General features: G+C 37.4%; 1 protein-coding gene across 2 annotated transcripts; it reads left to right on the top strand.

The window, feature by feature from the left end:
- Positions 1 to 2,119: 2,119 nt before the first annotated feature.
- LOC110898330 (DNA glycosylase/AP lyase ROS1) lies at positions 2,120 to 9,227 on the top strand. 2 transcript variants are annotated; one of them, XM_022145099.2, is made up of 19 exons: positions 2,120 to 2,280; positions 2,537 to 3,791; positions 3,876 to 4,256; positions 4,335 to 4,425; positions 4,507 to 5,455; positions 5,686 to 5,765; positions 5,882 to 5,966; positions 6,059 to 6,150; positions 6,222 to 6,290; positions 6,411 to 6,447; positions 6,520 to 6,602; positions 6,716 to 7,189; positions 7,842 to 7,878; positions 7,962 to 8,019; positions 8,109 to 8,248; positions 8,345 to 8,410; positions 8,564 to 8,678; positions 8,777 to 8,815; positions 8,932 to 9,227. In XM_022145099.2, exons 2-19 carry the CDS (start codon positions 2,672 to 2,674, stop codon positions 9,063 to 9,065), a joined length of 4,050 nt encoding a protein of 1,349 aa, XP_022000791.1. In that variant the 5' UTR covers positions 2,120 to 2,280; positions 2,537 to 2,671; the 3' UTR covers positions 9,066 to 9,227. The 2 variants fall into 2 exon arrangements, with proteins under 2 accessions (XP_022000791.1, XP_022000792.1); XM_022145100.2 differs by having other exon boundaries at positions 2,131 to 2,280; positions 2,527 to 3,791.
- The last annotated feature ends 2,022 nt before the right edge of the window (positions 9,228 to 11,249 follow it).

Raw genomic sequence — 11,249 nt, 5'->3', positions numbered from 1 at the left:
GAAAGAGATTTCGAGCAGTTGGTCGATGACATGATAGATAAAGATCTTGACACAATCATATCCATTTTCAAGTATTAGATTAGATAGTCCAAGATGAAATATATTAAAACCATTCAAGCCCACCAGTCTACAATGTGATATGGTGAGATTCTTCAAGTTTGCACAGTGGGAGAAAAGACCAGCACTCCTGTCAGTGTTGTCATAATGCAATGAGACATAACTGAGATTTAAGCGGCGTGTTCCGGTCAACGTTTATCGACATTGTTATAGGTGACGAAGAAACCCAAAAACGGAACATAATCCCCAATTGTCTAAAGAAGCGCTTTTATCATGTGTCATGTGGTAACAACTACCAAGGGGATATTCAGATCTCTATTCGGCCATCTTTCCAAGCTTTTACACACGAATATGTGGTTCCCAAGTTGCGAAACATAATTTTAGATTGTCTAAAGAAGCACTTTTATCATGTGTCATATGGTAACAACTACCAAGAGGATATTCAGCTCTCTATTCGGTCATCTTTCCGAGCTTTTACACACGAATATGTGGTTTCCAATTTGTAAAATATTATGTCAGTGGGAAATGTTTTAAAAATCAGGTGCAATCGAACAGTTTCTTCATAAATTTCGTCCGGTTTCAAAGCCGGTTGAGCATTACGAGTGTTCTAAACTCGTTCAAGGCATTTTTTTTGTGCGATTTACAGAAATAAGGATGCATTCCACGGTAAACACACGACAAACTAATGACATCCTATCGTTTAAAAACATCAAATGATATCCAAGAGACATGCTACCTCCTCTCTATCTTAGAAGCGGATGGTTTAGGGGTTGTTTGGTAGCCTCTTAATGACCATTCAGATGCTACCTCTTAATGGTTTAAAACCTCTGAATGAATAAGAGGTAACCTCAAGTCTGAATGGTTAAGAGGTAACCTCTGAATGGTAAATCATTACATGTCACATTCTTCTACCTTCTCATTGGTAAAATTTTTAATGGTTCCATTAAGAGGTAGCCTCTTAATGACCATTCAGAGGCTACCAAACAACCCCTTAGTTTGTGAAAGATGTAAGTGTTAATGGTTAATAAGAGTAGATTAGTAATAAGTTAGTTTGGGTTAAAAAGAAACTAGATATCCAAAATGTTTTATGATAATTATAGATAGTTCATAGTTCTTGACTACTCCTGATATTCATAATGCTTAAGGAAACGGATAGATATATAGTTCACTTAATATATCATTGATTCATTTATAAATCATAAATAATATTTGATAACGACAAAAGATTGAAGCCATTTTCAAAGAAAAAAATTACATTTTGGGTGATTTTCCAATTAATGCTTTAAATATGTACAAATTATAGTTTTGTGTAATTTTCAAGAAAAAACACATAAGCTTGCTTGTTTATTAATTTGCTAATGTGTCATGATTCATGAATATTCTAGGTGAGAACGCCTCACAAAAGATTCAAGTAGACCATTTGAAGTGGCCATTTTGATATGTTGTTGTATATAACTTAGTTTTCCATGTATCTTTTAGATAACGTTTCATAACCTATCTTTTAAATAATGTTTTATATACGTACTTAGTACATTTTTTTACGATGCTATATATTTTACATCTATATAAAAAGTAACCTTACTCCTGCTAACTTTTAAAAAGCTCGACCATAGTAAACATATTTAACTTTCTCATTTCATAAAGATAATATTTAACGCAAAATTCTTTTGAAATATCTAAATATTTGTTTTTCGTCTGAGATCAATTGTAACTAAAATACTCGGTCGAACTTGTTAGAAATAAATATAAAATATAAACGTGTATATCGTTTATAATATCGTCACATGTCTTTATTCTAGCTCCTTGCTAATAAATTACGTTTTTATTTCATTCGTTAAATATATAATATAATATAATATAATATATTTCAGCGTATAAAACTGATACACTGAGGAACAATAAGAATCCAAAAAAGGTGGGTCCTACCAGATCTCACACACACCTCAATGCAACCTGTTTTTAAAACAGTTATGAGCTTTGTTTATTGCTGTAAAAAGTATAAACAAACTCAACCAATCAAAAGCAAATATAAGACAGTACGACTTGCTTCCCGCGAACCCAGTACGTTTGAAACCGAACACGATACACTTGTGGAAAAAGTGAAAAAAAGTAGCCCTGAATAAACAACCTTATTCTTACTTTCTCTCTCTATATCTCTCTCTCTCTCTTCAATCTGCTTCCCCTCACTCCGACCACCGACTGAATTAATCTCCGATCGCCGAGGTTAGTCACTTTTCCGGCGATCAAAGCCGTTAATCACACCCTTTTTAGTTTTTACTGAATTTTTTATTATGTTTTTTGATTTGCATGATATTTCTGTTATAACAACTTCCTTAAATATCGTAAGATCTGAACGTTAACCTAGTAGTTTGTTGTGATTTGCATACAATTAAACAAACTGGTTTGTCTGTTGTTATAAATTATTATTATTATTATTAATTTATTACTTGTTATAATTATTATAATTAGTTATGTGCAGAACATTGTTTGAAGATGGGTTGATGGTGAAGCACTGAAGCAGAATCACACAGTAAAAGCTAAATTTTGTTGAATCTCGATTCGGATTTGTTGAAATTGTTGAAATTAATTGAGTATTGGTGATAAATTTGTGATAATGGATGAAAGGGGAGAAAGTTCATCTTCTTATAATTTTTCCCCAAATGAGTTTGTTCATGCTCCGGTGACACCGGATAAGCTGGGCTGGCCCGACGCGAATATGATCAAAAATTGGCTTGAAAATCCGTTCAGAGAAGCCGGTTTTGAACAAAGGTCTGTGATGAATAGCTTTAGTTGTTGGGATGGTGGTTTTGGGTCAACGAGTCAAAGTTACGAGATTGCTGGTGGAATGTGTGGTAAGTTTTCGGTGGATGATGTGGAAACGTGGAATAGTATTTCTTGTAGAGATCTGCTGGCACTTGCGGATGCCACGATTGGAAAAGGTTGTGATTATGGTTATGGTGGTGGTGGGTGGATGAACTTGTGTGATCTCAGTTCTTTACCACTGCAAACGGTGGTAGATCCGCTAATAAGCACGGGTCTGTCGCTGCAATTTATGCCATTGACACCAGATCAGGGCAAAAGGGTATCTGATAAAGATGTTTCTACACTTGCTGAACAAACAAATTTGAATGAAACGCCACAACAGAAACCGAAAAGAAGAAAGCACAGACCGAAAGTGGTTACAGAAGGTAAACCCAAAAGGGCAAGAAAGCCCGCAACTCCAAAGCCCGCAACCCCAAACCCTGATGGATCCTCGACGGGAAAGAGGAAATATGTCAGGAGAAAGGGGGTTGAAAAGTCAACGGCAACACCCGCTGTAGAGGAAACAAATGGCGTTGTGCATCCGAGCCCAGATCAACAAACTAAGAAAACATGTAAGAGAAAGATCGATTTTGATGAGTCTGAGAAACAGGCAGAAGAAATGGTTGATAAAGCATGCCTGGTGACTAGCGAAGTAGTGGAAAATTACCAAAAAGTACATGAAACCGAGTCACCAAGCCCGATCACCCCTAGCAAAACCGAGCTGCCACAGGAGAGATTAAAAAGGAAGTACACAAAAGCAAAATGTAAGATAAACTTCTTACAAGAAACCCATGATAATGGACCGGGTCATGTGCCGGGTCCAAATGAACCCGACTGCAGCACAAGTGTACGCAATAAGAAAAAGAGTAACGCACCAGAAACGTCAAAAAAGAAGAAAATAATGGCGCCTTCTTTGTATCATGCTCACTTAGGTACTTTCTTGACAGTGACTACTGACTAGTGAATGTGTTGAATTCATTCATAAAAAACGAAAATAACGTATTTTATCTATGCAGGGTATAATCCAAGTTTAAGATGTGAAAGCATATACAATATCGATGCACTAAGTAGCCGATTTGAGCGGCTGCATATCAACACCGATGCAATTGTACCTTACATGTCAAGATACCATGAGAAAAATGCTCTTGTTGTCTATCAACAGGACACAAGTCTTGTTCCGTATGAAGGCTTGTTTAATCCAATGAAGAAAAGAAAGCAACGTCCTAAAGTTGACCTTGATGACGAGACAAATAGAGTCTGGATGCTTTTATTGGAAAATATAAATAGTAAAGGAATAGACGGGACAGATGAGGATAAGGCAAAGTGGTGGGAAGAAGAACGAAGAGTATTTCGTGGGCGAGTTGATTCATTTATCGCAAGAATGCATCTCATACAAGGTACGGATTACGCGCATGCACACATTGAATGATTTTTATCTTAAAAGTTTTTGAGTTAACACTGAAAATGTATTGCAGGGGACAGACGGTTTTCTCAGTGGAAAGGGTCTGTTTTGGATTCAGTGGTTGGGGTTTTCCTAACTCAGAACGTGTCGGACCATCTATCGAGGTAAGATACAACGGAATAACGGTAATCAAATTCAATCCCAGCTAGGAAACTAATGTTTTTAGTTTTTACTCACCATTGCAGTTCGGCTTTTATGTCTCTTGCTGCACGGTATCCCATCAAGCTAAACACCAGCGGTGAACCGCTCCATGAAGAGGAATCAATCCTGTCGGTTAAAGAACCATGCCAAGTAGATGAATCGGGAGATCGTGGTCGTGTTATGTTGCAGGAGGCTGATTCATGCGACTCAAAAGAAGTTGTTAACAGTAACGAATTTTCTAAAAATTGTGTCGTTAGTGCCGACTTGAATGACGGTTCAGAATGTGAAGTTGCAGAGTTATCTGAAAAAGAATCGGTTATAAATCATATAGAAGTTGAAGAAATAGTCTCTTCACAGAATTCTGCAGATACATGCTCCATGCATAAAACCGAAGAACAAAATGACAGGTGTAAAGCTACTAGTGGTGGGTACACATCTTTTGTAGAGTTATTGCATATGCAAGGACCTTCTGCTTGTGAAAGTGAAACTATTCAAAAGAATAGTGAAAAGTGTGCAAGTGAAGAAAGTGGAATATCAGCAGAATCCGCAAGTCAAACTACGGTCCAGATGGTCAACACAATAAGCTCGCAAGAATCAGCAAACAGTAACTGCACGGTGCAACAAGTTCTCGAAATAACAAATAGCTCGATAGAGACTTCTAAAGCCAGTGGGACTAACAATATTGTTGAAGCCTCGGGAGAAACGGTGCAGAAGGTAGTTGATTTTCATTTGAATAAAAATGGAAGTGATCAAATAGTTAATGGTATGGATGAGGGTCCTTCTAAAGCTAAAAAGGAGAAAACCGGAAAGACACAAAGTAAAGTTGACTGGGATGAACTAAGATTGCAAGCTGAAGTCGAACAAAAGAGAGAGAGAACACCGAACACAGTGGATTCAATGGACTACGAGGCGATAAGGGCAGCCGATGTAAATGACGTTGCGGATGCCATCAAGGAACGGGGTATGAACAATAGACTCGCTGCAAGAATTAAGGTACCGATACATCATCCCATAGTGAACAATTTCATATTATAATAAAGGATCGACGGCAATTTCAACAGATGATATTGGTTATATTTTACGTATAAAGATCAGATAGGTTAAAATGGAAAGGTCAAAGGGTTCAAAGCGTATTCAAATGCTTACAACCTCTTAAAGAGCTTTATGCATTTAAACCATATACTAATATTTTGAAAATGTAACTTTCGTAATCATGTGTACAGGACATGCTTGACCGGCTAGTAAAAGACCATGGAAGCCTTGATCTTGAATGGTTAAGAGATGTTCCACCCGACAAAGCCAAGTAAGGCCATTAGAGCTTGAACGCAATAAGTCCGATGTTGAAATTTAACATATGCTAAAATGCACACCTTGTTTATAAGCTGTTACAAGATAGCGCTAACATTTTTTTACATTTAGGGAGTACCTGCTAAGCTTTAAAGGCTTGGGCTTGAAAAGTGTGGAGTGTATTCGACTTCTAACGCTTCATCATCTTGCTTTCCCGGTAAGTATTATCCTTAAAAGACGGTCAAGCACTCTTATAAGGTATTTACGATATTTGTATTTAAAAATTCTAACAGTAATGCTTTCAACTAGGTTGACACAAATGTGGGACGTATAGCTGTAAGACTCGGATGGGTACCCCTTCAACCACTTCCCGAGTCCCTTCAGTTGCATCTTTTAGAAATGTAAGCACTAACACTTATGCAAAGTTTCCGGTTTAAAAAAAAGCAAGACGTAACACTTTGATGTGACACAGGTATCCCATTCAGGAGACCATTCAAAAGTATTTATGGCCAAGATTATGCAAGCTTGACCAGAGAACTTTGTATGCCAACGGTTTTCGCGCATTGATACTATAAATAGTCATTTATCATAATTGAATTTTATAACAAATGAACACTAAAACACTTATTATCATTTTTTTATTAATTTTCATTATTAACAGGTATGAACTGCATTACCAGATGATAACATTTGGAAAGGTAAATACTTGTATGGCTAAGGAACGATGCATCTCTCTAACGAATGCTAACTTATGTTTGTAACTTTTGTAGGTTTTCTGTACAAAGACCAAACCAAATTGCAACGCGTGTCCGCTAAGAGGAGAGTGCAGACATTTTGCAAGTGCATTTGCAAGGTTTGAGCAACATATTGTTTAATCATTTTCCAACTCACGGATTACGATAACCAGTAATATAAGCATCATGTTATAATGTATACTCTGATTCACTGATGACAATTTCACTGCAGTGCAAGGTTGTCGCTACCAGCGCCAGAAGAGAGTATCACAGGTTCAACAGAAGATCGAACTGGTCGAAATCCAATTCCGATGATAGATCTACCTTCATCTAGCGAACAACCCAAACAGCTGTCAGAAGTCCACGATTGCAACCCCGTTATTGAAGAACAGGCAACGCTGGGGCCTATAGTTGAGGTACCGCCAACGCTAGAGCCGATAGTTGAGGTGCCGGCGTCACCAGAACCTGAACAAATTCAAGAAGAAGTGTTTGATATAGAGGATTTCGGTGGAGACGCCGAAGAAATTCCAATGATTAAGCTGAACATTGAAGCACTCGCTCAGAACTTGCAAACGTACATGGAAAGACATATGGAACTTGGAGAAGGTGACGTGTCAAAAGCATTAGTCGCGTTAACGTCGGAAGCTGCTTCAATTCCTACGCCTAAACTTAAAAATATCAGCCAGCTAAGAACAGAACACCAAGTGTAAGTGAATGCTAATGTGCTATTCTACATCAGTTTGTTCATGAATTTAGAGCTGCAAACGAACTGAACGTTCAACGAACAGTTTGTGAACCGTTCGGTGGAAAGTTCGTTTGTTTAATAAATGAACGAACACGAACAAGAAATTTCGTTCGTTTAGTTAAATGCACGATCATGAACAGACGCCACTTTCGTTCACTTATATTCGTGAATGTTCAGTAACGTGTTCGTTTATGTTCGATAGTTTGTTCGTGCTTTTAATTTTAATATTTTATTTAAATACTTCAAAATCCTGACATATTAAATATTTAATAAGAATCTTTGTGTTATATATTCTATTCATGAATGCTTGTTTGTTTTCGTTTGTTTTCATTTGTGTTCATGAACGTTCATTACCTAAAATTAACAAACGAACATGAACACGTTCATTTCCTTTTCCTTAACGAACGAACACAAACAGAGAATCTCGTTCGGTAAATGTTCATGAACATGAACAGTTCGTTAACACGTATATATTATCTTAACAAACGAACACAAACAAGGCTTTGTTCGTGTTCGTTCGGTTCATTTGCAGCCCTGTTCATGATTCCATGATTAAGAAATGAAGTTTGAAAAGATGCGACTCCTAATGACTTTTTTCATATGACTTTTGTAGCTATGAGCTTCCAGATTCACATCCACTCTTGGAAGGGGTAAGAACACCGTAAAAAAGAAAATATAAATTGCGTCTTTATTAAACTTCAGCTTCTTAACAAATGCGTAACAAAATTTTCAGCTGGACACACGAGAACATGATGATCCTTGCCCATACCTTTTAGCAATTTGGACGCCCGGTAAGTAGGAAGTAGAGAATTAAAAACGACATAATTGGTTTTGCGATTGCTAATTAAGTAGATTGTCTGATGATGTTCCTTTATACTAGGTGAAACCGCAGATTCGATTCAGCCGCCAGAAGGACAATGTAGCTCCCAAGAATCTGGAACATTGTGCAACGAAGAAACATGCTTCTTCTGCAACAGCACTCGTGAAGCGAATTCCCAAACCATTCGTGGGACCCTCCTGGTGAGTAATCTATAATACTATATCAAATTTTCAGGATGTTACATGATCTTATTATATATTTATATGGTCTCAATCTTGAATGCGTATTATGAACAGATACCGTGTCGAACTGCGATGAGGGGGAGTTTTCCACTCAACGGTACATATTTTCAAGTGAATGAGGTATACCATGATGCTGACTCAGCTAGCCTGAATTCTTTCTGAATATCAAGTAGCTGTTTCTTTAGATTTTTGACTTCTTAACGTTGGCAAGAACGTAACTACATAAGTTGTAACTGTCCTATTTTAAACAAAATCACTTTTGTTGAGGTGCAGGTGTTTGCAGACCACAAGTCGAGCCTTAACCCGATAGATGTACCCAGAGCTTGGTTATGGAATTTACCAAGAAGAACAGTGTATTTCGGAACTTCCATACCGACAATATTTAAAGGTAGAAAATAAAACTTTTACATACATAATAATAATAACGCTATATTTCACAATATGTATACCAAACTCACTCACTACATATTAATGTTTATCTGTCAGGCATGACAACAGAGGATATTCAATACTGCTTTTGGAAAGGTATGTATGTATATATCAATACGAGTTTTAACTTCGATTTGAGAATGTACTTGAATAGTTGAATGCAACTGTCATTTTTCTCAGGGTTGGTTTTAACTTTATTCATGTTTTTTCAGGGTTTGTTTGTGTGAGAGGATTTGAGCAGAAGACAAGAGCACCGCGACCGCTTATGGCCAGGCTACACTTTCCGGCTAGCAGGTTAAACAAACCAAAGCCAAAGACCGATGAGAAAGATAAAGTAAAGCAGTAGACAGTAGCAGACATACATGTTAGTCGTTTACATGCAGAGTGGCATGAGCATGTTTTAGTGATCATAGTGACAGCAGTTAACTTGTTAAAGATACTTTATTATGTTGGTTTTATTCTAGATTAAAAAAAAAAAGAGTTTAACCTGGAATTATTTTTCAGGCTATACCAAAAAAGCATTATATCAACCGTCAACGCATCAAATTTATACGAAAAAAAAGTAACAGAAAGCAACCTTTAAAACTAAAAGGCAAATTGGCTTCAAATAATCCGAACTGGCTGTTTTTGGCCAATAACAATCCCAACTGAGTTTATTCCCGACAGTGGTCCCACCTTTTTCATTTTGTTTGTATAGTGGTCCGCCGTTAAAAAAACAGAGTTAAGTTTTTTTCCAAATTACAACGAGGATACAAGTCGATTGATGTAAAATTTACCTCGAAACAGTGCTCCAAACGACAAAAACGGTGGTGTTTAAACTTCCAATTAACAAAAATCAAGCCGTTTGGAGCACCATTTCGAGGTAAGTTTTACATCAATCGACTCGCATCCTCGTTCTGATCAAAAGCCCTAAAACATCGGTTTGTAATTCGGAAAAAAAACTTAACTCCGTTGAGTTATTTTTAACGGCGGACCATTATACAAACAAAATGAAAAAGGTTGGACCACTATCGGCATTGAAAATAAACTCAGTTGGGATTATTATTAGTTCAGATTATTTAAATCCAATTTTCCAAACTAAAAACATACAATATGCTAGATGAATAATACCTAGAAGGCTATAAGCAACATATGTATGTGTGTAACTTGTAAAGTAGCATTGGTTAATAAACAGATAACTGATATGAAATGATAACATGAAGTTGTAAGGTTTTGGGTCTAGCAGTGTATAAGGTTAACGGAAACTGATCGTATGAAGACAGTCGTGAATGTACCTTGTTGAAATCGATGATCTGATAACGTACGGACATAACGGTTAATTAATCCGGCGGAAGTAGTGATGACGGAGTGAGCATCTGAAATGATCGATGGTGAAGGAGATAATTGTGATTGGGGGATTTTGGTCAATTTTCCCGCCTTCCCGCTTTATAATATTTCTCTAATTTTTCTCGACGTTAGTTTTTTCAGTTTTCCCCTGATTTCTCTAATTTTCCTCAGATTAGCGATGTCACATTTTCTCAATAGTTAAATGTCATTTTAGTCTTTATGGTTTGGGCATTTTGTCAGTTTAGTCCAAAGGTTTTATTTTTCGTATGTGGGTCCAAAAAGGTTTTATCGTTGTCATTTTAATCCACTGGGTTAACTTCATCCATTTTTTCTGTTAACGAGAAGGGCAATTCAGTCATTTTACATATAAATCTGTTAACTAGAAGGCCAATTCGAACGTATAAAATGACTGAACTGCTCTTCTCGTAACAGAAAAATGGATAAAGTTAACCCAGTGGACTAAAATGGCAACGGTGAAACATTTTTGGACCCACATACGAAAAATAAAGAGTAAACTGAAAAAATGACCCAAACCACAGGGACTAAGGTGGTGTTTGTTTTTTTGCCAGAAGCACTTATGGCCACTTATGTCTGCGTCGCGCAGACGCGCGCAGACGTTTAATGTCTGCAGCATGTTTGTTTTCTCCCAGACCTTTCATTAAAAAAAGGTCTGCGAGACCTCTTCTTGGCACAGACATTGACCCAAGTCTTCTTGGCACAGACCTTTACCTCTTCTTCCACGCCTCCACCCCCACATCCCCGCCACCACCTCCACCACCACATCTCCGCCACCACCGCCACCCCCACGTTCACCCATCTCCTCCACCCGACACCCCCAATCACCTCCACCATCAAAATCGCCGTCATCATCTGTTATCATCATCATCATCGAACATCATCGTCATCATCTTCATCGATCATCATCATCATCTCATCAACATCTTCATCGATCATCATCATCACCGCCGTTGTCACAGGAACCACAACCACCGCCATAACCGACACAGCCGCACCACCACTGCCGTCGTATTGTAACACCTCGAAATTTTGCGTCCAATAATGTGTTGACACGTGTCTTAGGTTTACACGTGTATTAAATACTAAATAAAGGACTAAAGTTGACAAACATTGAAAGTATGTAAATTCGAGGGTTAAAAATGTCAACGAGGGATAAATATACTGTATAGTAACCCTAAATGATGCT

The sequence above is a fragment of the Helianthus annuus genome, chromosome 13, assembly GCF_002127325.2.
Source record: "Helianthus annuus cultivar XRQ/B chromosome 13, HanXRQr2.0-SUNRISE, whole genome shotgun sequence".
Classification (NCBI taxonomy): Eukaryota; Viridiplantae; Streptophyta; class Magnoliopsida; order Asterales; family Asteraceae; genus Helianthus; species Helianthus annuus.
This window is presented reverse-complemented; position numbering and strand designations above follow the sequence as displayed.

Excerpts from the sequence above, each read along its gene's own strand:
- LOC110898330 (XM_022145099.2), top strand. The coding sequence starts at position 2,672 with ATGGATGAAAGGGGAGAAAGTTCATCTTCTTATAATTTTTCCCCAAAT. Across the intron at positions 6,151-6,221 it reads CAGTTGCATCTTTTAGAAAT|GTATCCCATTCAGGAGACCA; the intron begins GTAAGCACTAAC and ends GATGTGACACAG. Across the intron at positions 8,020-8,108 it reads TTTAGCAATTTGGACGCCCG|GTGAAACCGCAGATTCGATT; the intron begins GTAAGTAGGAAG and ends CCTTTATACTAG.